Source organism: Impatiens glandulifera, chromosome 4 (assembly GCF_907164915.1).
Source record: "Impatiens glandulifera chromosome 4, dImpGla2.1, whole genome shotgun sequence".
Taxonomy (NCBI): domain Eukaryota; kingdom Viridiplantae; phylum Streptophyta; class Magnoliopsida; order Ericales; family Balsaminaceae; genus Impatiens; species Impatiens glandulifera.
In genome coordinates this window covers 54,476,666-54,498,887 of record NC_061865.1, presented here as the reverse complement: position 1 = coordinate 54,498,887, position 22,222 = coordinate 54,476,666, and the positions used below count along the sequence as shown (strand labels likewise).

At 33.2% G+C, this 22,222-nt stretch overlaps 2 protein-coding genes across 2 annotated transcripts; both read left to right on the top strand.

Annotated features, from left to right (window-relative positions):
* Nucleotides 1-4,546: 4,546 nt before the first annotated feature.
* Nucleotides 4,547-13,412, top strand: LOC124935417 (disease resistance protein UNI-like). Its single transcript, XM_047475851.1, has 4 exons — nt 4,547-6,940; nt 7,357-7,536; nt 7,820-8,476; nt 13,272-13,412. The coding sequence occupies exons 1-4, from the start codon at nt 4,634-4,636 to the stop codon at nt 13,410-13,412; spliced, it is 3,285 nt and encodes a 1,094-aa protein (XP_047331807.1). The 5' UTR covers nt 4,547-4,633.
* Nucleotides 13,413-16,683: 3,271 nt separating this feature from the next.
* Nucleotides 16,684-20,275, top strand: LOC124935416 (ras-related protein Rab7-like). The gene is made up of 4 exons (XM_047475850.1): nt 16,684-16,875; nt 19,708-19,845; nt 19,921-20,007; nt 20,108-20,275. Exons 1-4 carry the CDS (start codon nt 16,684-16,686, stop codon nt 20,273-20,275), a joined length of 585 nt encoding a protein of 194 aa, XP_047331806.1.
* The last annotated feature ends 1,947 nt before the right edge of the window (nt 20,276-22,222 follow it).

The following is a 22,222-nucleotide window of genomic DNA, read 5'->3' as shown; positions in this document are numbered from 1 at the left end:
TCAAAGATAATTTAGAAGAAATCTAAATAGACCATTTTCTTAGAATAGGTACAAGGGGTCCATCTGTAACCCGAATAGTATGCTATTAAAATAAATTAGAAATAAACAAACTAAAAGAATTTGTCATATGGTCAGAGGCTCCTAAATCAATGGTCCAAGAATTAGAAGAAGATTGTGTGGATGTTAAGGTAAAATTCATACCGGAATCGAAAAAATGAGAGGAGTAAAAGAGTTGTCTAGAAAGCTACGTAGAGTAGTCGTCTCAAAAACCGTCAAAGGAGACTCTACTACAGGTGAAGGAGTATCCATACCAAAAGTCTCTGTCTCCACTGATAGATGAGCACTATACTGACGATGTCCTACAAAGTCACGACTTTGGCCGCAATTAGAGAGGAAGGAAAAGACAGAAACGAGAAACCTTAATTTCATGGCTCTAATACCAAGTTACAAATAAAAGGATTTCAGAAGTTTTGCCTCTCCAATAGTTGGAGACAACTATATATAGATAAGAAACCCTATACCTTAATGTGGATCTTAATGTATATGGGCCTTAATGTATATGTGTCTTAATATATACTTAACACATACTAAGAACCCTAAAATATTAAATACTATACAATATTGACCCATTATTCTTAACAATTACAAATAAAAAATTATAAATATAGATTAATAATCTTAAGTGGTCTAGTGGTAAATGTTAATGATACTGGTTTATTGAAATAAGGGTAAAAATTTGATAATGATGAGATGTTTGGTTGACAGAAATGAGGGTAAAATGTCAATAATGTCAATAATGTTGAGATAGTTGGGTGTAGAATGATCGAAGTGATGTTTATGTGATTAGTAATGATGAGAGATCCATTGAGTAATAAATGATATTGGTTTTTAAATATGTATGAATGCGATGGTTGGTTGACCGAAATGAAAGTGAGGTCACGAGATCAAAAGTCAATTAAATTGGTGGTTGGGTTGTCAAAGTGAGACAAATGTAATGATATAAGATGGTTGGGAGTCGGGAGCGAGTCAACGGAGGTCAAAACGCCAGGTTTAGTGCCCAAAAGGATTCAAAATTGCGCATGTTGACGTCATGCTAACGCTAGGCGCATAACTTATTTTTAAACCATTCAAAATCATGGATTTTGAGTCATTTTCCGATGATGAAATCCTGAAGGGCATCTTCAACTTCAAAAAATTACCCAAGTCTCTATACTCAATGAAATTAGTTGTTCTTGTATATTTTAGAAATATGAAAGAGTCCTCTACAACGTTCGTTTATTTCCAAAAAGTAGTCGACAATCGTATTCCTCGAATCGATGGTAGAAGACGATGCGACCAAGACGTTATCAAACCAGACATGCCCTCATTTTTTAATTCATAACTAGAGTTGTAGTGCTTAGTTTTGGATTACGACCTATGGTTGGAAAGTTAAGTCATAGCCCATTCGAATGGAACTAGTCCCGGGTCTCCATTCAACGGCTAATGCAGTCAATTTAGCCTAACAACTCAAAGAACTAGATATTGGATTGAATGTTTGACTCTCAAACTTTCTCCTAACAAAAATTATATGGAATCATATTAGCTAAAAAATTATAGAAATGTCCCACATGAAAACTATCAATCTTTTGTCAACGCATAACGTCTTATTTAGATGTGGACACTTGTTTTGCGTTCTATCAAAAATAAAACTTTATTATGGGACAAACTCTCCCTAATATTTAATCTCTTTTTATTTCTAATTTGGCTAGAGAAACTACTAGATCAAGGATCAAACATTTCCTTAACTGTGGTATTTTCTACATATATAAATAGAAGCAAACTTAAGATACGTCGTAACTAGATTTTTGACACTACACCAAATGTCGTCCCCAAAACTGATCAAAAAACCATCTACACAATTAATCTAGACTTCCCACGAAATTTTTTCCACATATAATAAATTCTTCTACAAATACTATACTCCCACTGAATAGTTAGACATTTTGGTGAACCAATCAGACCAATCTTAATCATACTTACATCTAATCATCAATTCCCAAAGACTATTCAGTTCCGTTTCAAATATATTACACCATTTTAATAAAAGAGTCTTATTAAATGAAACAAAATCTCAAATATCCAAACTTTTTTTATAAATTAAACATTTATACTTATCATAATTAATTAGTTGATAAAACGATTATTTAGAAGATTCCATACAAAAAATATACATTATTCTCTATATTTGCTGACACATCCTTGAGAATAATGAATAAAATAAAGAAATCATATATAATGTAAATTAAAAATGCTTTTTATTAATTTATTAGAAAATGAAATTTTGATTCACTTTTTTTTCTTCTTTTTTTTGTCCCTCCAATAATTATATTATGCAACCACGGTCCAACACACATCTTATCCCTTCATTGTTCTTTATAAACTTTTTCCAAAGCATATCTTTTCCCTTCATTGATCTTTATACATTTTTTCAATCAAATTTTCAAATAATTCATTTTCAAGGCCCACAAAAGAAATAGTACAACAATCTATTATCTACTTCAATGCAGTAATAATTTCGATGCCAGTATTGGTCCTATTCCAACTCTTTAATATTTTCTCACACCTATTAACAATAAAATTTGATTTCTTACTTGCTTGGTATATAATTTCTTGATCTTCTGTATATATTATGTGCATTCTTTTTTTTAAGAAACAAGACCACAGGAAAAAAAAGAAAGAACAAAGCATACAAATGGCTACATAGGTGAGTTGTTGATCGAGCCAATTCAAGAGAACTTGACCGTCTCTTCTGATTTAACAGTAACTTTCAAGAGCTGGAAGCTAAACTCGCTGATTTAAGAGAGCAAAAAGAGACAATGTACGTTATTTTTGTTTTTTTTATTTATTTATCAATTTTGTCGTTTTACTTAAACGACTTTCTTTGAATGAAATTAAATTTCTTAAAAAATGAATAAATATATTATATAGTATATATATTAGTATGGCATGGTTGGGCCCTCCGGGTATGAATAAGAGTGGCTCCCTTACATGGCGCACAAACTTGTTTAGTCCAAATCAGCCTCTCTTAGCCACAACTTTATACTTTGGATGGGATTCCTTGGGAAGCTTTGGACAAAAGATGTCATGAAGAAATTTAAAGAAATTGAATATGAAACTTGCCCCTTTGTGGAAAGGATAAGGAAACTCTTGATCATTTAACTATATTTGTCCATTTTCTAACATAAACTTGAATAATATTTTGCTAGCATGATGATCTCAATTCTCGATCAGGAAAGGTGTCAAAAGAATGGCAGAAAGACAATCTAGAGCTGGTGTTTTCATGTGTGCTTTTGTTTTAGTAATTTTCTATGGAATTTGGAAAGAAAGAACCCAAAGATCATTTGGGGATTGACAAGAAGTTAGTAAGAAGGTAAGAGGCCTTGAAGGAAATCAACAAATAGATCAAATAAATTTTAAACATGTATTTCAGTGAAGAAATAAATGTGAGAAAATGTACCTTGATATGATAAAAACTATGGTTCAAAAGTGAATAATCAATTGATCAAAGAAATGTTAAAGAACTTCAAAGATGAAAAATCCCAGAGCAATTAAGTAGATGGGAATGATCAATATTCATTGTTTAATAAATAAACAATTGAACAAATATCATGTATGTCTTGATGTACCATTAAACTTTAACTTTATTAATATTTCCACCAATAATTGTTTTCCAAGGCTAGACAAAGAAAAAAGTGATAAATAACTTTTGAGATGGTGATTATTATTCAATCCAAACCATGCATATCTTATCTCCTCTTCTTCATTACAGTACTGTTCCAGACTTGGAACATATTCTTATGTTTGTAGGGTACTATATTAATTATGTATATTAAAAGGAACTAAATATCATGTATGTCTTGATGTACCATTAAGGACTTAAATAAATACATTTCATATTAAAACATGTTCCAATTAAAGATAGTTCATGCTCATAATATATGTGAACCTTACATTGAAAATCATTAATAAACACACAATATATGCTTATGAACACATCATTAAATTTCTTTTGTTGTTGGACATAGATATGCTATTTATTGCAGACTTATTTCTGCTCATAAATCTGACATATGCCGACACATAAATACCGGCTCTTAGCTTGCGTTGGAAAGAGACAAATAAAATAAAAAAACTGGAGATCAGGTTAGTCACACAATTACTTAACTATTTTTTTATTATTGGAGTTGATTATTTATTCTCATATTTTGTAATCTCATTTATTTTCTACTGTCCATCCATTTATTTAATAAAAATAATAAAATATTTTTAATTTACTTTTATAAAATTTAAATTTTAAATATAAAGTAGCATTATTATTAGAAAATGACATTTGATTCACTTTTTTTTTTCCAATAATTCATTTCATGCAACCACGCATTCACATATTTTTTTTTCCAATAATTCATTTTCAAGGCCCACAGAGGAAATGGTACAATAATTTATTATTTTCTTCAATGCATGCAGTAACAATTCTATTTCCAGACTCGCACCTACCAGTATTAATTAGAGAGATCATTTCTTTTCTATATTCTTTGCATTCTTTTTAAGAAAGAAGAACACACACGGAGAGCGAGTAAGTGAACAAGTCATACAAATGGCAGGAGAGGTTGGTTTGAGTGTACTAGGAAAGATCGGGGAGTTGCTGATTGAGCCAATTCAACGAGAACTTGGTTATTTCTTCTGCTTCAACAATAACTTTCAAGAACTCCAAACTCAACTAGAAAAACTAATAGCAATGAAAAACGATGTACAAGCAAGGGAAGATGCAGAAATGAGGAAGCGGAACACCCTAGGTGAAATCGTCAAGTTGTGGATTGACAATGCAGACGGAATAATTGTAGAAGCAAAGAGTCTTCTCAATGAGAAGGCCGAGGTTCAGAAAGGGTGTTTCTCCATAAAATGGTGTCCTAATATAAGCTTGCGCTTTTCTTTGGGCAGGAAGGGGAAGAAGTTATCTGTTGTTATAATTGAGCTTGTTCAATCTGGTGCTCAGTTGCCACAGACGGGTCACGCCTTACCCGTGTCACCCATAAATATAGGCGATTACATTGGAGATGCTCGTGATTTCAACAGCCGAAGTCAGATTGTGGAAGACATCATTGAGAAGTTAAGGGATGAAAAGACAATGTTAATTGGGATATGCGGGATGGGAGGCATTGGAAAGACTACATTGGCCAAGCAAGTCCTCCAAAAGGTACAAGACTTCCCTAAGCCTTTATTTGATGTTCAAGTTATTTCGACTGTCTCCAATAGTCCCAATTTCAATACTATCCAACAAGAAGTCGCGGAGATGTTAGGGTCTTCGCTTAAAGAAATAGAGAATGGGATTTTAAGAGCAGAACAATTACGAAAAGCTTTTAGTAACAAAAAGGTTGTTGTCTTGTTGGATGATGTTTGGAAGGAGTTTGATTTAAATGCTTTTGGTTTTCCATTAACAAAATCAAATGTTGATGGGAGTTTCTGTAAAATAATTTACACATCTAGAAACAAAGATTCATTGTGGTCAGGTGAACGGAACATCACCAAACAAGAATTCTCTCTTGACATTTTGTCAGATGAAGAATCCTTGACTTTGTTTAAAAGAAAAGTCAATCTGCCTAATGATGATATTGAAAAAAATGAAATAGCAAGACAAATTGTGAAAGAATGTGCAGGACTACCCCTAGCGCTTGAGGTTGTAGGAGGCGCTCTCGTAAATAAGAGAACATCCGTGTGGAACGATATGCTTTACAGGTTGCAGAGTCAACAACTACACCATGACAAGATAGACAAGGTCGTGCAGACGAGTTATGACTTCTTAGAAGATCCCAATGCCCGAAGCTTGTTCTTGTTTTGCTGCTTATTCCAAGAAGACGAAGAGATTCCCATCGAGACGTTGTATCGTTATGTAGTGGGTTTGCAACTCTTCAAAGGTATGAATCTACACCGTATAAGTGATCGTGTAGAGACCTTATTAGACGACCTAACAAAGAGAAATTTGCTAATAAATGTTAAAGAATATGCAGTGAAGATGCATGATGTGGTGAGAGATGTGGGAATTTCAATTGCAAAACAAGAAAATAACGGTATTAATTATCTTGAGTGTGATGGTATGGACGAACTAGAGAATATAGATACTCCACATACTAAGATGATTTCAATATTGTTCAGGAAGAATAATTTAGATGTCCCTAATACCGTGGAATTTCGAGGCTCAAAATTGGAACTACTACGGTTGGATAGTTCGAATCATTACCTACCAAATATTAAAATATCATGGAATTTACCTAAAGTGGCGGATAATCTCAAAGTTATAAATATAGTTTGCCATCTAGGTAAGATTAGTGAGTTTCCATCGAAGTTGAAGATGTTATCCCTAGAGAGATTGAGTTTGGATATGAGTGTATCTTCTATTGGACATATTAAGTGTTTGGAGATCCTTAGCCTTCGAGATTCAACCATTAAAGATTTGTCAAACGAAATAAGTGAGTTAACAAACTTAAGATTGTTGGATTTGACTAGGTGCAAATGTTTTATATTCAATGGTGTTCTTTCGAAGCTTACTAATCTAGAAGAATTGTACATGTGGGAGAGTTTTCAAGATTGGAGGCTACAAAAAAAAGACGTTAATGGCGGAGACAATCATGCAGCAGGTATCGATGAGTTAAATTACTTGCATAAATTGTGGAAATTGGAACTGGAGGTACCCAACATTGAACAAGTGCCGAGAGGTGTTATGCTATTTTCTTCTTCAACGTTGTTAGAACAATTCAAGATAAGAATAGGAGGAGAATGCGAGCGAACTAAATTTGAGATAAGAATAGGAGGAGGATGCGAGAGAACTAAATTTGAAAGTGGGAAAAGACAACTTTGGTTGGAGAATGATATAAACAATACCACCAGTTTCCTACATGAACTTGGGGTCTTAATAGAAAAGGGCATTACAAATTTATTTATAAGCAATGATCTTTGCAAAGGATTAAACGAGAATCATTTTTATAAATTAAAAAGATTGGAGCTAAAAGGATTGAAGCAATTTATCTTTCCAACCACCAAGGTACGAGCATATATAAATTTCATGATTACAATAACATGTCCTATCATTATGAGTAATTTTTCTTTATATTTATTATTTCGTAGTTGGAAATGCCTTTTTTGGAGGAGGTGAAGATTTTATCTATTCCAAATATTGAAAGCCTGTGCAACTTTGTGGCTCCATCCCTAAAAAGTTTGTCCATCGATAGTTGTGACAGCTTGAGATATGTGTTATCGGAGATCTTCTTGATGCGTGTTTCTCATTTTACAAAATTATTCATTGCAAATTGTAAAATGTTGAAGGGAATAATAGGAGTATCTACGGTGGTAGAAGAGCAGGGGGGAAAATCAATTGAATTCCCTAATTTGAAGGAATTGGATCTCGAATACTTAGACAAATTAACGAGTATTGTCGTGAACATCAACAATTTGGACGATGAAGAGGAAAAGGCGCAGCAAAGAACACTATTTGGTCATGATGAGGTAATAGTAAATGAAAATTGTTATTAGTTAATTTTAGGGTAGTATAATTAAATAGGGAATACTTTTATTAATAAAAAGTAGTGGATGAATAACTAGCTAATAATATAATTTATAGGATTATATATATGTAGTATACAAAGAGAGGATCTGATCTGGTTGATACATGAGAAAAACAAGTAGAGTGTGTAATTAATTAGATAAGATATTTCCTGTATTAAGAAAATTGTCTAATTATATCTTATATTAAATGGATGTGTTTGATTTTGATTTTGCATGCATGCAGGTCTCGTTTCCTCGCTTAGATGAGTTGATAATTGATGGATTGCCAAAGATAAATTATATAGTAGGATGGAAAGAGGGAGGGAGACAGGGAAAAGGACATCATAATAAGATATTTCCTGTATTAAGACGGATGGAGTTGCGTAATTTAAGCAATTTAATACATGTGTATGAAATGAACCAGCCAGGACTAGGAGTGCTTTTATTTCAAAACTTGACATACCTGCAAGTTGGTGAATGTGGGAAATTGAGATATTTGTTTTCGGAGAATATAGGTAGAGTCGCTGCCAATCACCTTGCGAGTCTAGATATTTGTGAATGTCCAATGATGGAAGTGGTGATGAAGAATATTGAGGAGGAAGTAATAATAGATGATAAAGCTGGAGTAGGAGGAGGAGGAAGTAATAGTCATTTCTTTCCACTCCTTGGGAGATTGACACTTTTGAGTCTATCGGGTTTGAGGAGCTTTTGTGATGTTGCTTATACTTGGGAGTTGTCATCACTAAATAATCTGTGGGTGTCAAGATGTCCCAAGCTAGAGGCACTCTCTCCAGGCTTTTTGGATTCTCCAATGCTGGGCACTCTATTTTATGGACTTGATACTGTATATGTAAAGGATACTTGGAAAGGTGACATTAACGCTGCATTGCGCCATATCAAGGTGCTCTCTCCCTCTCCCTCTCTATTTCTATTTTATTTTGTGTTGGTTTCTTCCTTATAAATTAAGCTTTTTAAGTTAAGTTTACTGCATTATTATTATTATTGTTGTACACACAGAAAGAAACAGAAGAAAAGAGACTAGAGAACATGAATGAAGATGATGATGATGATGATGATGATGATGACGACGACGAAGACGACGACGACGATTCAGAAGATTGAGGAATTAATGGGTAAGTAGGATTTGTTCTGTTATATTAATTACATCATGTAATTGATTACTCATCTTACTGTCTTCCTCCTTTTCAGGGCTGCTTAATCTGCAACACATTATTGTTTTCGTGTCTATTAAATAAGTTGCAGCTTCGATCGTGTCTACTAAATAATAATACTAATGTCTTTACATGCTTACAACTAATAGCTAGAGACATAATCATCATAATTAGTAATGCTCTCTGCTACAAGAACTTATCATTATATATATATGCATAAATACTTTAATTTTTTAAGCATTTTTTTTTGTTTATGTTTCACTGCTGCTGGTTCTCTTAATGTTTATTTTTGTTGTGTTTGGTGATACTTTTGATACTCTATTTTTGTAATATTATTGTCGTTATGTTTATTTGATAAAATCCGGAGGATGGGGATGAATTATTTCTCTCGGGAATAGTTCTTTTTTTCCACTCCTTAGTAAATTTTCACTCGACTTTTGTTGATGTCTAAACTATGGTTTTTAGCTCGAAATGACAAAGAATTGTTTGGTTTTTGAGTCTTGCAAAACAGAGCCTACCCAGAAACAGAAAATGAACTGCAGCCTACTGTTTTGTTCGTTTACAGTGTCAAAATTCAGTTTATCATCAAATAATTGCCTACCATCAAGTTCAACATAAATGTCAAAAGTTTAATCAAAGCATTAAGTCATTTGGTTTTTTTTATATATATATATTTATTGTTATTTTTCAAGTTTTAGATATGATTGAATTTCAAAACACACATTACCTTGTCATAATCCCAAATTAATAAATAGATATATTTTTTTTGTAAGAGAATCAAATCATAAATATGACTTAAATATGATGTTTTTATTATGGAGAATGATAGTCAAATGGAGTACATAATATATCAATCCATATTTTCATCATGCCAAATTTAAGAGACCAAATCATGAATATCAAGTCAAATAATTCCATATTAACTATTATGGATTCGTACTTGAGGCTTTCAATCTTCGTCTCATGTTGTGTTTCAGATGATACAATCCCCTCAAAAGTTGATGGTCAGAAGGATAGGATGATACAATCGCCATGGAAGAGGTCGGTATTCTCTGTTTTTTGTTTCTTCCAAAGTTCACAAAAGTTTAACAATTTAATGGTTAATTTTCCTAAATGAAGCTTGTTAGAGTAAAATAATAGGAATTGATTGGAAAAGAGTTACATAAGTTGAGGCTAAATCATCAATAGATGCAGAAATGGAACCTGTCAATTGATAAAATAGAGTAAAACTAGGGTTTCTTATTAGCAAACTTAAATAATAGACTAAAATACCCTTGAATGCTAATAAAGATAATAAAATAATATATCTAACATCCTCTCTCAAACTCACGATGCAACAATACCTTTATCGTTCAAAAACAGCTCATCAATTCAGTTTATCATCAAATAATTGTCTACCATCAAGTTCAACATAAATGTCAAAATTGTAATCAAAGCATTAAGAAAATAGGTTTTCTTCCTTTTCCAGAAAAAAATTGTTTTTTAATTTCGATTCATATATATGTTAAGAAAAATAGATTATGTGTTTTATTAGTTTATTGTTGTATAAGGAGACGTATAATTCTTATCGGTTAGTTAGTATAGGTAATTTATTTAATTTCTAATGGTAAGATGATGACAATATATAGTATTTTATTCCTTTAATAAAATTGGTTAGTTTTACAAATTCATCTTCTATATTTATCTAATTTAATCTGTCAATCAGTATCAAAGTGAGGTCTTCTACGTTCTAACGAAGAAGAAGAAAGGAGAAAGTAATTCATAGAAAAATAAACGGCTTACTGTTTTTAAAATTAAAATTGATGATGTTGTTAAACTTCTTAAAAAACATATTATAGAAGATGATGATTTGAATTTACATTCTTAGACTAAGATTATAGAGATGGTTTGAGTTTAGAATGAAGTTCAAATTCAAAATGAAAAAAAAAACAATAGGCTTCTCATGCTGTTTAAAAATGAAATGAGTTGGATTGAACCTTTGTTCTTGTTTTCTTTTCCTTTGAACTGAATTTGGCGATTTAAAGCTCTTAAACAATTTCTCAAAGGAGGAATGATTTATACCTTTGAATTATTCTTGTTTTTTTGTGTTAAATTTGAAAATTATATACATGATTCTTCTTGAGTTAGGATTTGTATTTCCCAAATCTGACTAACTTGAAACAATCTATAAAAACGCAAAAAGAAGAACACAAGAAGACACAAATTTATAGTGGTTCACTCAAATTGAGTTGCGTCCACTTCAACCACCAGCAGATTTCACTATGAAGAAGGAATACAAAGTTTTTTTTCCCTCACACTTTATCTCTTTAGAATTTTGTCTTCACAATGTAAACCCTTAATAATCACATATTTATAGGATAAACATTCAGTTAATAAACTTAAACAACTTTGGTCAGGCCCAAGCTAAAAACAAAAAAAAAAACCCAATAAACTCTAATTTACAATGTAGAGTTTATTATAAGTGTAGGCTCCATAACTCAACATCTTGTTAGGCCGACCTTGTGCAAACATATTTTTTGTTTTATTGTTAGGTAAGTGGAGATGAAACATTCAAATTGGACATTGAAAAAGAAAGTAACCTCGTATACTCATTAATTAGATTTTAATTAGATTTGGGACGTGGAACGTGGAATGTGTTATGCATATGTTTATCTAAAGAAAATGTATTTGTGAGAAATTTTCAAAATTATTCAATTTCATTTAATTAGATTATGAGTTTTTTTAATAGTTCCATCTTTGGAAATAGATAAGTTTGCCTAAACCATCCAATTGAAAAGTAAAAAAAACAAATTATGCTAAAAGAAGCTTTAAAAAAATCTCTGAAAACTATATCTTTGATTTGATTTAAAATAATTCTAAAATAAAATAATTTGGCGACATTTAATTTAATTTTAGCTGCGCATAAATAAGCGTCGATAAAAGTTACGCCGACTAATATTTGGGCGACGTAAGATTATGCGTCGGAAACCAATAGGCGACAGTCTTAGAGCTCACGGTTAGATGATTGAACTCTTATACAGGTAACTTTTTTTTTTAAAGATTTAATCTTCATTAGAATATAATACTTTTTTTTATGCCATGTTTTATGGCTTTTTTATTTATTTTTTCGTGTCATTCTTTGTTATTGTGCTTAAACGATTTTAATCATTTTTAATATACCTAGACCAATTTTTTATTTAAATCCAAATGAATAAAACATCTCTATTAAATAAGAACTTAAAGTGGGAAATTAGTCATCACTAGTAGTGACAACTTTTATCTTTATTTGAAGCCATGGATAGAAAAACATGGCATCAATCAAGTAGATGAAATATTCGATACTCTTTATTCCCTCTCCAATAATTAATTAAAAAGTGTATTAATAACAACTTAATAGTACTAAAGCTTGATCTAATAATGGCATTCTATATCTAAAGCATATTTATTTTCATTTATATATATATTACTATAGCATTAAAAGTTTCTTTCCATTGATGGTTCCCAAATTCAATCCTATAATCGATCGAATTGCCCGAGAAACATAAACATTGATATTATGATTCAAACATATCCAAAATTCCTTACATTTTTCACAACGCGTTTCTACTCTCAAATTGGATCCGCCACCAACTTGTGTTTCATCAGATTTTCAAGGTTTGTAATTATGTTATAACTTGCACTCCAGATAATAAAAAATTATTTTAGGGAAGAAATTTCTTTTCCAAATAAATTTCCAAAACTCTTCTATATCCTGTCTAGAATAAGATGCTTGTTAAAAAAAAAAATAGAATTAGAACATAAAAATCAAAAACCTTATTTAACCAAGTAATTTCCATCAGGACAATGTGATCAAATCAAGACATCAGCTTCTTCAACTAATGATAATTTTATCTTACAAATTTGTTTCGTGTCACAGATTATAATCAACAAAGTCAGAAAAATTAACATGTATTTGTTTTTTGGAATAAGGTATTTTCCAGGCAGACACTTATCAGAACACGTGCCAACCCGTCTTTTCATTCCGAATATCTCAATGATATCCATTAACCAATAATTCTTTCCCCACATAAAATTATTCAAATATGGAGACTTTTTTAACATAATGACAAGAAGAATTATTATAAACCTATATTCCTAAAAAAAAAATGTCCAAATCTGGTTCACAAATATGTTAGAAAATAAAATTAATTAAAAATTAGACGTTATTATCTTTTGTTTAATAGGTGTCTTAATAAAAATTAAATGTCTAGTTAATATTAGACGTTATTATATTTTCTTTAATAGGGGTCTTAATTATTATTAATTCTGATCGTTTAAGAGTTTTTTTTGTCATAGTATAAATAGAGTAGTTGTATTTGTAGAAAGAAGACGAACTGAAATAAAATTATCTTCCCCTTTTTTAATCTTATCTTGAGTTTGTAAGTGAATAAGTCGATTGTCCACTAACATTTTCAACAAAATGGTATTAAAGCAATGATGTCTTCGATGTTCAAATATCCGCGTCTTATGAATGACAACTATGATAGTTGGTCTATTCGAGTAAAGACGTTACTCAGTTCCCAAAGTGCATGGGAAATCGTAAAGAGTGGGATTGTTGAACCTAATGAGGATGCGACGTTGGCCTTGACTCAAGCGTTCAAGAAGAACAAAAAGAAGGATCAGCATGCCCTTTCTATCATCCACTAGTGTCTGGATGATACTGCTTTTGAGAAAGTAGCAAATGTCTCAACATCGAAGGAGGCATTGGAAATTCTAATAAATTCCCAAAAAGGAGTTGTTAAGGTAAAAAAGGTGCGACTTCAGATCTTACGGGGATAATTTGAAGCTCTTCATCAAGAAGCATCGAAGTCTATTTCAGACTATTTTACGCGGATCTTATCTATCGTCAATCAGATGAAGCGAAATGGCGAAAGCACAGAAGATGTTCAAGTAATCGATAAAATTTTGCGTTCTCTACATTAAAGATTTGATCATATAGTGGTTGCAATAAAAGAGAACATAGATTTGGAGAAACTTTCAATCGACGAATTAAATCGATCGTTACAGGTGCACAAGGAACGGATGAACAAACACAAGAAGGAGCCTTTAGAGCAAGCCTTCTAATAAATCATTTGTTTGGAAAAAAGGGGAGCGTAGTTCATCTAGGTCGCGGTCGAGGTCGAGGTTTTTCTCGTGGTGGCGGTCGAGGACATGACAGAAATTCAGACATCGAGAGAGCAAATAGTGAAAAACCTCGATGAAATCCAAGAGGTAGAGGAAGAGAAAGAGGACGCGGATGAAGACAAGGAAGTGACAAATACGAGAAAGGATACGAAAAGGCACGCGTTGACCTACAATTATCACAAATTGGGTCATTATGCTCGTGACTGTTGGTATGCCGAGGATGCGAAAGTAGAAGTCAATCTCATGGAAGAAAAAGAAACGGAAGAGTCGACGTTGTTGTTGGCGCTAAATCAAGAAGTTATTGAAGGTGAAAGTCAATGATATCTTGACAATAGTGCGGGTAACCACATGTGTGGCGACAAGTCGAAATTCGTTGAGACTGAGAAAAAGGCAACCGGAAATATCACTTTCGTAGATGCTTCAAAAATCCATATTGAAGGCAAATGTACCATTTTTATTCGGTTGAAGGATGGTACACGCAAATTTATTTCCGATGTGTCCCTGAATTAAAAAAAGTAATATTTTGAGTTTGGGGCAACTCATGAAAAAGGCTACCAGGTTTAATGAAGGATCATAATATTTGTCTACAAGACGGAAGCGCTAACCTAATTGCGAAGGTGATGATGTCGAAGAATATGATTTTTTTGTTTCCTATTCAAACCGAAAGACCAAACTTCTTGCAAGTATCCGTGACGGATCCAGCGTGGTGTTGGCACATAAGTATGGGACATCTAAATTTTGGTGGCCAAAAAATGATGTCCAAAAAGAAAATGGTGAAGGGGATTCCTTAAATCAATCATACAGATCAACTTTGTGAAGCGTGTCTTTTAGGAAAACATGCAAGAAGCAACTTCAAGAGCAACGAAGCTGCTTGAATTAATTCATACCGATGTGTGTGGACCAATCAAAGCATCGTCTTATGATAAAAGTAATTATTTCTTACTTTTCATTGATGATTTTAGCCGGAAGACTTGAGTTTATTTCTTGAAAGGAAAATCTAAGATTTTTGATACTTTTAAGAATTTCAAAACTTTGGTGGAGAAAGTGTCTAGCTATATATGATTTGGGTGTTGAGAACCGATAGAGTTGAAGAGTTTACTTTTGATGTCTTTAACCATTTCTGTGAAGAAAAATGACATTAGGCGTTTCCTCACAACTCCAAGATTGTTAGGATTGGGATCGACGATAGGGGACCGAGGTCCGGCTAAAGGAGACCGCTTAAACACACACACAACGGTTGACTCTAATTCGGTTAAGAATTAAAACCGGTATGAACACTACACAAACTGTCACAAACTCTTGAACCGAGCTCAAGGGTGGAAATGTTTGTTTCTACTTGAAGTAACACACACAGATCGGTTGGAAATGAGAGAGAGAGAGAGAGAAGTCGGTTTGAATGAGGGAAACCGGTTCGGTTGGTTTGGTGACCAAAAGTAAGTGAAGATCAAGAACACAAATTTTATGGATGTTTGGAGATAAAGCTTCTACGTCACCCCTTCCTCTCAAACAATGAGAAGGATATTCACTAAGGAATATTTCACAACACAACAATCGAATCTTATTTACTACTCGATGTACACTTTACAACACTCACACAATATTGTAATACACTCTTACAAATATGTAAATACACAGATTTTTTCAATTCGTTCTTATCACTCAATAGCTTTTCAGACTTATTAGAGTTTGTTCGCAGGATTCAGAGTTAAAAGCTTTTATGATGAGCGCAAGAATCAGGTTGAAGAAGAGCAAGTTTTTCGCGCGGGAGCTGGAGAACGAGAAAGAGGCCTTTCTTTAGCATTTGTGCTTCCTTTTATAGTGGAAATATGACAACGGTCATATTTCTCTCTCTTCAAGGTGATTGGTCAGAAGGAGCCGTGCCGGTCCGGATTAGGTGCCTTGCACGCTTTGTCTTTTGTACACATGGTAGTTGTACATTTGGCAGTCGCCTGCCCCTTGAAGATTGTTTGTGGACTTGGGCAATATCAAGTAATCATTTGCCCGTATTTTGCCTTGTTTCAGAACCTTCTTCTTAATATTCCCAAGGAATATTTTGTTTATCTTAACACGTTAACTTCCAACGTATTCATGTCTTTGAATAATGTGTCCATTGGAGAAGTACGGTGGCTTTAAGATCTTCAGGATTATTTAACCAGCCAGACAAATTCGGTTTGCAATTCAACCGGGTCTGAGGTAAGGCCGATCCAGATTTCTGAGAGGATAGATTAGTTGAGGGATTCCGATTTGAGCTCTTTCAGGATAATCAGTTTGACCGGTCTGGTTGGAGATATGTACTTAGCAATGATTTGACCGGTCTGGATGGAGATGTGTACCTGCACATAAGATTGAATTTAGTTAAGTTATTTTAGATAGTTAATTACTTGTTAATTAACTATCTAGTTTTTCTATCAAAGATCCCACAACAAAATGGAGTGGCTGAAAGGAAGAACCGGTTTATCCTCACATGGCTCAAAGCATTATGAAACATAAGAAGATGCCAAAAGAATTTTGGGCGGAAGCCATGGCATGTGCATTGTATCTCCTTAATCATTGTCCGACCAAAAGCATGAAAGATTTAACACCAATTGAAGCTTGGAGCGGAAAGAAGCCAGATGTATCTCACCTAAGGATTTATGGGAGTATTGCCTACAAACATGTGCTGGAGCAAGAGTGAACCAAACTTGATGATAGAAGCAAGAAGTTTGTGATCATTGGCTATGAAATAAAATCTAAGGGTACAAGCTCTACAATACTGTCAACGAAAAGATGGTTGTGAGTCGTGATGTGAAGTTCGATGAAGATGCTTCTTAGAATTGGGAAGTTAATGAAGATTCCGTCAACAAACAATCATGGAGAAGAAACATGGAAGCCCGTAGTTCCTACGATGACACCGTACACATCTTTTAGTGCATCTTCATCAAGTGGAAGCCCTAATGAAAGATCAATAAGGATGAGAACTATCCATGAACTATACGAGAATACAGAGGTAATTAATGACGTCTCTATGTTCTGTCTTTTAGCCGAAACAATGCCTTTGAGTTTTTAAGAGGCTATTAAAGAGAAGAAATGGAGACAAGTCATGGAAGAGGAAATTCGAGTCATTGAAAGAAACAATACATGGGAACTTACTTCTCTTCCAGCGGGTCAGAAGTCCATTGGTGTCAAGTGAATATTCAAAGAGAAAAAGAATGCAAAAGGTATTGTCGAAAAATATAAAGCGAGATTAGTCGTCTTATCCACAACGACATGAAGTGGACTATGATAAAGTATTTTCTCTAGCTGCTCGTCTAGAAACAATCAGATTTTTTGTTTCACTGGCGGCACAAAGAAATTGGAAAATATTCCAATTGGACGTGAAGTCAGCATTTGTTAATGGTTTCCTTGAGGAGGATGTTTTTGTGGAGCAACCAGAAGGCTATATGATGAAAGAAAAAGAAGGAAAGATATTAAAGTTGAAGAGGGCTTTGTACGGTCTCAAACAAGAATCTCGAGCATGGTATAGTTAGATTGATGCTTATTTTTGTGAGAAAGGATTTAAAAGATGTCCACACGAGTATGCACTTTTTGTGAAAATGGATAAAATGGAGATTGTTTATTTGTTTGCCTCTAAGTGGATGATCTTATTTTCACTAGAAATAATTCGAGTCTTTGAAGATTTCAAGAATGATATGGCTCGAGAATTTGAGATGACAGATATTGGCTTAATGTCATTTTATCTCGGATTAGAAGTGCGTCAATCGAATGATGGAATTTTTATTGGGTAAAAAGCATATGTGGAAGAAGTTCTATAGAGATTCAATATGTTGAATAGTAAACCGGTGGTTACCCTTATGGAGGTTGAAGCTAAATTGAACAAGAGCGAAAAGGGAGAAAAGGTGGATCTAACACTATTCAAAAGTCTCATTGGATGTCTAAGGTATTTGACATGTACTCGGCCGGATATTCTTTTTAGTGTTGGAATTATTAGTCGATACATGGAGGTGCCACGACGGATCACGTGAAGGCGACAAAGAGGATTTTGAGATATTTGAAAGGTACGATTGATTTTGGACTGTTTTATTTATCGTTCAAGGAATTTCAACTTGTTGGATATTCCAATAGTGATTTTGCCGGAAATATAGATGATCGAAAGAGCACAACTGGATTTGTCTTTTTTATGGGATTTAATGCAATCTCATGGGGTTCGAAGAAACAAGCGATTGTCTTGCTATCATCTTGTGAAATTGAATATGTCGCGATGACAACATGTGTTTGTCACGCAATCTGGTTAAGAAGAATGTTGAAGGAGATAGGTTTGTCAGAGAATGAAGCGACCGCATTTTTTGTTGACCACAAGTCTACTCAAGCTCTAGCAAGGAATCCTATTTTTTCATGATCGAAGTAAACACATCGATACACGATATCACTTCATCCAAGAGAGTATTACGAAAAAAGATATCAGACTTGAATATGTGAAATATGTTGATCAAATTGCAGATATTTTTATGAAGCCTCTTAGAGTGGAAGTTTTTCAGCTGAATGAAGAGTATTCTTGGAATCACGAAGAAAAAACAAGTTTATAGTGGAGTGTTGAAAATAAAATTAATTAATTGAAAATTAGACGTTATTATATTTTGTTTAATAGGTGTCTTAATAAGAATTAAATGTCTAATTAATATTATATGTTATTATCTTTTGATTAATAGGGGTCTTAATTATTATTAATTCTGACTGTTTAAGAGTTTTTTTCTTCCTGGTATAAATAGAGTAGTTGTCTTTGTAGAAAGAAGATGAACTGAAATAAAAATATATTCCATTTTTTAATCTTATCTTGAGTTTGTGAGTGAATAAATCGATTGTCCACTAACGTTTCCAACAGAATAAGCCTCCGGGCTTGTTTAAGCGCTTGCTTTTTAAATTCAAAATCTTTGAAACCTAAGTCACCTAATTTCTTATTTGATGTCACCTTTTCCCAAATCAACTAGTAAAATTATTTTTTTAGGGTGATCAAAAAATTAAAGTTTTATAAAACTGAGGATTTTAAGACTAACTCTATAAATTATCATCTCATCGAATCTGGGAGATATTGTGATATTTAATGAAAATTATGTCATAAGTTTTCTTTAGATTTATTCGAATTTTAACCAACCTCACGACTAAAGAGTCACCACCTAATTTTTAAAAATTAGGAAATTAATAGAAGTGAGTTCGACATGGTTACGTGTGAGAAAGAGTATTTTTTTAGACACAATGTCTCACAACTCCATGAAAGTCTCTACTAATTAATTTTTGTCATTTTTCAAAATTCTTACACTTTTAAAATTTTCCATTTTAACATTTTAAGGATTAAATGAGATAAAAGGCAAGAAAAGACAAAGACAAATCTTATAATCCACAAACAAGAATTTCCTTAAGATCGAGACTAGGCATGTTACTGATCAACATTTTAGTTAGCTTAAGTCTAATTTGATTTTTAAGAATCTTATTAAAGTGAACAATTAACAATTTGGAGACTCGATTCATATTTTTTTGATTTTGAGGTTTTATTAAAAAAAATTGAATTCGTGAGAACTCATAAAAAAATCCTAAGTCTAAGTTAAGGGGGAAATTTGATGAAATGGCTCTCATAAGTGCCTTGATTCCAAAAAAGGTCCGCGCATGCTAATGTTTGCAAAATGGGCATTTTTACCCTGCGAAAAGTCTGAAATACCCCTCGCGCGCCTGATTTACCGCTCATTTACGAGAAATGTCATTCACGCATTTTCATCTAAATGTCTTACTTCTACTTCCAATTTTCAGTACACAAGTTGTTATACATTTAATTTCTCAATATTCTTAGTATAGTAATCAATACCTGCAGATATGGAACACAATAGGACAAGAAAGGTTCCAAAGTTTTGACATTGCTTTTTATCGAGGGGTTGATTGTTGTGTTCTCGTCTATGATGTTAATGTGATTATGTCCTTTTTGCTTCAGGTACTAACTATTTTGGTTAAAAAATTCATAAATTTACTAAACTAACTATTTTGTTCATTTTTTGGGGTCTTTTAGGCTAGCCCACGTGACCCTGAGAACTTTCCATTTGAGGTCCTAGGTAACAAGGTAGATGTTGATGGTGGAAACAACAGGGTGGTATGTGTGAATCATTTTTTGACATCAGAAAATAACTTAAAATATTTCCTGACTTATTTTGGTTACTGATCACTGTATACATACTACTCTGAATTTTAGGTTTTAGAGAAAAAAAGCAAGGGCATGGTGCGCTTCTAAGGGTAACATATCTTATTTTGAGACTTCTGCAAAAGATGGCTTGAATGTTGAAGCTGCGTTTGAATGTATAACTAAAAATGTACTGAAAAATGAGATAAATTATGAAGCATGTACATTGCTTCAATGTGTTCTTTAATATTGCATTTATCCACAATTCAATTTTGTTTTCAATTATAAGACCTTATGTCTTTTAGGACATTATTTGTATTGGGTTACATATACTTGATTTTATAATTACATTTACACCTTCTTTCCCCCACACTAGTCCATATCACAACCATAATCCATATGATGTCAGCTTCTATACTTTCACAGTATTATCACATCCACCAGACACCAGCTTCTGAACAGAAGGGGCCCAAGAAACTGATGTTACTCCTACAGGTTGAGCCTACTCTATCATGGAATTATCCCAACCACCGTCGGATCTAGAAGTGAAAATTGAGATGTTTCCATCCGAAGATCCCAAGCCAGACACAACCCGAATTCATGAGGAGCCCAAGCAATTGAGTTCACAGATGACTTATGATCTGTGAATACATGTGTCTGAGCCCACTCGTTCTGATTGCCTTCTTTCCATAATATTACTCTACCGTTCTATCTGCATCTTTGTATATTTATCAGTTGAAAGGATTTTTAGACCATTTTGTTTTGTTTTAAAGATCTTTTTCTATGCAAATAAATTTTTGAAGAGTACCAATACTATATAAATGCCAAAATATGCTAATACAAACTTTGCCTTTGTAAAGTAAAAAATAAACTGAGACAGAAACAATAAATTCTTACACTACATTAAAATTAAAAGAAAAGTTTGAATGAATAGAGCCTTCAAATTTCTATATAAGTTAGTTCTTGGTTAACAAGGCATCGCGAGCAGCAATTCTGCTTATAATGGCATCAGCTATAGAGGATAACCCCAGTTCGAGTCCAGATATTTTGTAGTGCTGAGAAAGAAAGAGCAATTAGTCATCCTCCTCCTCTTCCTCGAGTCTTTTAATAAAGCATGAAACAGACGCACAAAATAGATAAATAATACCTTATGAATCTGAGCTTGATTTTCTCTTGCTTGAAGTTTGTCTAAGTCAATTTCTTTCCCCCCCGACATGTTTTTCAATGGCTTTCATCTGAAATTAATGTCAACAACAACAACAATTTGGCATACACTATCTTGGTATGATTAAATAAATTACCAATAAAAAACAGGATAAAAAAGAGGCTTACCAAAAATACTGATGAGATCATCTTGCGTGAAAACCACCTTTTATGCATTGTTGCTTGAGCAGCTGCAGAAGTTTGAATGGTTTCGAATCGAAGATATACATAACCAGCACTATTCATGTATTCAGTGAATTGGGATCATCAAATCAGTTTTAAAGTAAGCTAAATTCAATATTATTCCTGCATATTCTTTTCCGATATCAAATGCATCAATAAACATACTTGTCAACATGAATATGCAGAACTGGACATATTTGGAACATTCTGCCTCAACATCATCTTTGATTTCCAAATCATACTCTGGGTCCATCTACAACATAGTTGTAAAATCAAGTCTCAAAACAGAACAAAAAAGTGATTTGGAAAAAAAGAAGAAAAAATTACCTCCATGGTCGGATCAAACATATTCTTCAAGAGGAGACATTCACTGGGGATTCCAATAGGCTCCGACACCACAATTGTTGGAAGAAGTGCAGCAGAAATGGCAACTTGTCCATTCATGGGTAAGGGTAAGGTAACGGCCTATTGACCTGAAGCTACCCTATTTAGCGCTGGTACTCCAAGAATTGGAAGAGATTGTGATCAGAATATTTTCAAGATCATTATAATTTTTTGTAAACATAACAAATGTAGATTTTCACGATGGAAATCAACATTAACTTCTTTTAACAAGACAGTCCAATATGTTTCAGAATACAACAAAAACAGAGACAAACCTTGTTGCGGTACCACTCCTATCAAGCTTCTGCATGAGTTGGTAATAGTAACATCAATTTTCTATCAATTACCACCACTTTCATAACTCACCAGACCACCACCATCGTCATCATCAAAATCAGCTGCTTTGGCACCTGAGTCTTGCACC

Excerpts from the sequence above, each read along its gene's own strand:
- LOC124935417 (XM_047475851.1), top strand. The coding sequence starts at position 4,634 with ATGGCAGGAGAGGTTGGTTTGAGTGTACTAGGAAAGATCGGGGAGTTG. Across the intron at positions 6,941-7,356 it reads GTTTCCTACATGAACTTGGG|GGAATAATAGGAGTATCTAC; the intron begins GTCTTAATAGAA and ends AAAATGTTGAAG. Across the intron at positions 8,477-13,271 it reads CTGCATTGCGCCATATCAAG|ACGTTACTCAGTTCCCAAAG; the intron begins GTGCTCTCTCCC and ends ATTCGAGTAAAG.
- LOC124935416 (XM_047475850.1), top strand. The coding sequence starts at position 16,684 with ATGAAGATGCTTCTTAGAATTGGGAAGTTAATGAAGATTCCGTCAACA. Across the intron at positions 19,846-19,920 it reads TTATGTCCTTTTTGCTTCAG|GCTAGCCCACGTGACCCTGA; the intron begins GTACTAACTATT and ends GGGGTCTTTTAG. Across the intron at positions 20,008-20,107 it reads GAAACAACAGGGTGGTATGT|AGAAAAAAAGCAAGGGCATG; the intron begins GTGAATCATTTT and ends TTTAGGTTTTAG.